General features: G+C 34.7%; 1 protein-coding gene across 1 annotated transcript; it reads left to right on the top strand.

Annotated features, from left to right (window-relative positions):
• The first annotated feature begins 656 nt into the window (after positions 1–656).
• LOC134659294 (uncharacterized) lies at positions 657–3502 on the top strand. The gene is made up of 2 exons (XM_063514946.1): positions 657–795; positions 2309–3502. The coding sequence occupies exons 1-2, from the start codon at positions 741–743 to the stop codon at positions 3490–3492; spliced, it is 1239 nt and encodes a 412-aa protein (XP_063371016.1). The 5' UTR covers positions 657–740; the 3' UTR covers positions 3493–3502.
• The last annotated feature ends 479 nt before the right edge of the window (positions 3503–3981 follow it).

Raw genomic sequence — 3981 nt, 5'->3', positions numbered from 1 at the left:
TTTATAAGATTAATAAAAGCTGCGAACGTTGATTTTTCCGAATCGGGTTCTGAGAAATCTGTCAAGATTTTGAGCGACATGTCGACGTCTTCCCATTCTGAGTGTAACATTTTATTCTCGCTTCACCCTGTGGGGTCTCAAAAACCAATACAAACAAAAGAAAAAGTCTTCAAAAACTATTTTTTGATAGGTAAAGTAAATATTTTCGAAAGTAATCGCTCCGACAAAAAAAAAACTAGGGGCATTATAATTTTTGAACCATGGGCCCAATAAAAATAAAAAAAGTTGAAAGCTCATTCAAGTTAATTGCTTGACAATGACAATCCATAAAAGTAAGTTAACATTATATAACCGCAAACATACTCTCATAACACAGTAATTTATCGATAATATTATCGATATTACGCCATAATGCTTACATACTTATCACTATTCGATAAATATTTTTCACAAGCGCGTGTCAAGCATAAACAAAGGTCACATTAACAACCCTATCCTTTACTACTTAAAGTATAATTTAGAATAATGTTCATTCAACATGCGACCTAGATATCAATTTTTAAATCGTTACTTTACAAATGACTAGGACCTTGATAGTGATGTGACGTTACGATTCGCAATCGATTATTGTAACGATAATTTTACGTAATCTAGAAAAATTGCATAAAAACTTGCCGTTAGTGTCTCCTAGTTTCATTTGTTTAATTGATGTTGATAAGAGTGTTTTTATATTTATAATAATGTTAAAAGTTTATGGGCTGTGTCTGTGTTTTGCGAGTTTTAATGTAAGTTTGTGTAGAGAAAGTATTTAGGTTAACTAATTGCGAAATAAATTTAGTGTGTATAGAGTAATAGTTATACGTGACAGTTACAAAAGGTTTGCCTATACTATAGTTTGTTTTTTTTAGCATTAGAAAGAACTTGCAAGAAGGTAAGCGATCTTGACATGTCTTTTAATTGAAAAACGCTTTTTAAAAATCAAGAACTATTACTTGTGAAAGCAGAAGAATATAAATGATCGTATTAGATTCATAATTGTTACATATTTGCCGTAACTTATTTTTAAAATGTGTTTTTCAATTAAAAGACACATTAAGATTGTTTACCTTATTTCTAATGCTAAAAAAATTTTTTGAGAACATATTTTGTTACTTACATCACTACTACGAGTATTTCTTCAGTGATGTACTTACTGTTGCAAATATATTCCCGGATTTTAGACGACATTCAAATAATACTTAGTCACACCGGAACGACAATATTCGAATTAATTATGGACCATAGTGTTTCTAATCACTACATAGTATAAAACAAAGTCGCTTCCCGCTTTTTGTCTGTCTGTCTGTCTATATGTATGCTTAGATCTTTAAAACTACGCAATTCATTTTGATGCGGTTTTTAGGGTTCCGTACCTCAAAAGGAAAAAACGAGACTCTCCGTCCGTCACAGCCTATTTTCTCCGAAACTACTGGACCAATTAAGTTGAAATTTGGTACACATATGTAAGTTTGTGACCCAAAGATGGACATGTAACGTAAATAAATGAATATTAAATATGGAGGCCATTTTTGGGGGGTAAATGAGAAAATTAAAAATAAAGTTTTACAAACTATATCGTGTTTCATATCAAATGAAAAAGCTCATTGTAAGAATTTCAAATATATATTTTTTATAATTTTAGGATAAATAGTTTAGCAGTTATTCGAGAAAATAAGCAAAAAATGACCATTCCCCCTTATCTCCGAAACTACTGGGTCTAAAATTTTGAAAAAATACACAAATAGTTCTTTACCTATAGATGACAGGAAAAACTATCAGAAATATGTAGTCAAGCGTGAGTCGGACTTAATGTACGGAACCCTTGGAACGCGAGTCCGACTCGCACTTGGCCGGTTTTTTTAAATAGAGTGAATCACGACAGACAAGGTTTATGTATAATTTGTTAACCCGTGCGAAGCCGAGGCGGGTCGCTAGTTATAGGATAATTTGAGTTTTACGGAACCTTATTTGACTTGCCCTTTCTTCAACCATCGTGTTCAATTGTCTCTAATTAGAGAAATTAGGCAAGCCAATGGGAATTTAAGTCTTATGATCCTCATATAACTTTGTTATGAACTTATATCTACAAATAAATAAATAAAAATGAAGAATTCGCTACTGATTACCATTGGACACGTTGGTTACCATATTTTATGATTTAAATATTAGCAGATTTAAAAAAAGATTACTATTGTGCAGTTTGTTTATTCATCATTAAAATCATCATCAAATCATAGTCATTAATTTCAACATTCCTATTTTCAGACAGTTCGCTGCGACCTAATACTGCCTCAAGTATTCATCCCGGAGCTAACACTATATCCTCAAAACCCACCAAAACTACCCGTACTCTGTTTAACTGAAGAAAAATTCTCTTTACCCGAATTCTGCCAAAACGCCTCAGAATGGGAAGACGTCGACATGTCGCTCAAAATCTTGACAGATTTCTCAGAACCCGATCCGGAAAGATCAACGTTCGCAGCTTTTATTAATCTTATTAAGTTCATCCTGATTAAAGAAGAGCTAACTTGCATAGACGCCATGAGCGGACCTATAATACAAGTACAGCGCCCAGAGGGAAAGATTTTCAAAGATAACAGCGAGATTCTAAACGATATAGAAACGGCGTTAGCTAATAAGCCTAAAATAAAAGCGAGGCCTGTAGATTTTTATGACAATATTGACATTTCAAATATGTGTCCAATTTGGAGACCCAGAGTACCTTATAGAAGACGAAATAAGAACGCTATTCCTATAGTTAAAGTTAAGTCTAATTCAACATGTGCTTGTTCATGTCCGAAAGCGCCGCAGAATTTGAGTCCCGTAACGATTATTGGTAGCAATTTGAACCCAATGGCCGAGGGAATAGCGCCTTATTCGCAGTGTCAAAAACTTACCTTGCAACCAACTGGCTGTACGTTACAGAGTCTACCTTCGACTAACATAAGACCGGTACCTTTAGGTTGCGGAGGAAATCGCAATGTGTGCCAAAGAATGGCAAGCCCAATTATGGCTGGTTGCCCGAAACTGACTACACCTGTTTTGGCTGGTTACTCAAAACAAGCAAGTCCACTTATGGGTGGTTGCCCAAAACTGGCGCCAGTTTTGAATGGTTACCCTAAACTAAGTCCAGTATTGGCTGGGATGACTGGTTGTCCGAAAATGAGAAGTCCATTATTGTCTGGCTGTCCGAAACTAGCAGGCGTCGCACCCGGAATGGGTCTTAGTTGTGGTTGCCCGAAGACAAATATGATTTTAAGTGGTTGCCCATATGGGAACTCGATGTTAGGTTGTCCAAACTGTGGTTTAGCCAATTGTGCCTGTCAAGCTAAGCAGCCTGTGTCTGTACTACAGAGAGAAGCGATACCTTTGATAGATCGTTTTGGAAATTTGATGAAACAAGTGACGACTACTGTTTTAGTGCCATATACTATGTCACAAATAGTTGCTTGACGAAAACGAACCAAATATCGCTGATCGTTTTTAAGAGAATAAGCCATATTTGAGTTTAGTTGTTAACTGTACAGTGGCCCAATTTGACTCGAGAAAGTAAAAAGTGGCGATTATCTAACGATCTGTCAAATTTTACAACGCCATAAATTGCTATAGGTAATAAATTAATTATTGCTATATTTGACAGGTCAATCCCGAGACGAGACATTACCATCTATGATAAAAACAGAAGTAGGTATAGAACCTAGAATACAATATACATAGTAGTCACGTCACTTGCCTCAGTCGAATCGGGCCTATAGGTATTATTGTAATTTTTAATAATTTATTGTTATAAAAACTGTAAATACCTATAAGTGTTTTTATTTCATTTTACCTATTACCTATTCCTACTAAAATCTATAGTGTAATGTATTATAGTTTGTCAAAGGACTGTCTCATTTCAAACACAGACACAGATAATCATACTATCTTTGTCTTATACTAGTA

The sequence above is a fragment of the Cydia amplana genome, chromosome 24 (genome assembly GCF_948474715.1).
Source record: "Cydia amplana chromosome 24, ilCydAmpl1.1, whole genome shotgun sequence".
In the NCBI taxonomy this organism is placed as follows: domain Eukaryota; kingdom Metazoa; phylum Arthropoda; class Insecta; order Lepidoptera; family Tortricidae; genus Cydia; species Cydia amplana.
This window is presented reverse-complemented; position numbering and strand designations above follow the sequence as displayed.

Bases quoted from the DNA above. Each gene is read 5' to 3' on its own strand.
- LOC134659294 (XM_063514946.1), top strand. From the start codon at position 741: ATGTTAAAAGTTTATGGGCTGTGTCTGTGTTTTGCGAGTTTTAATGTA. The intron at 796-2,308 runs GTAGAGAAAGTA...ATTTTCAGACAG, and splicing joins GAGTTTTAATGTAAGTTTGT to TTCGCTGCGACCTAATACTG.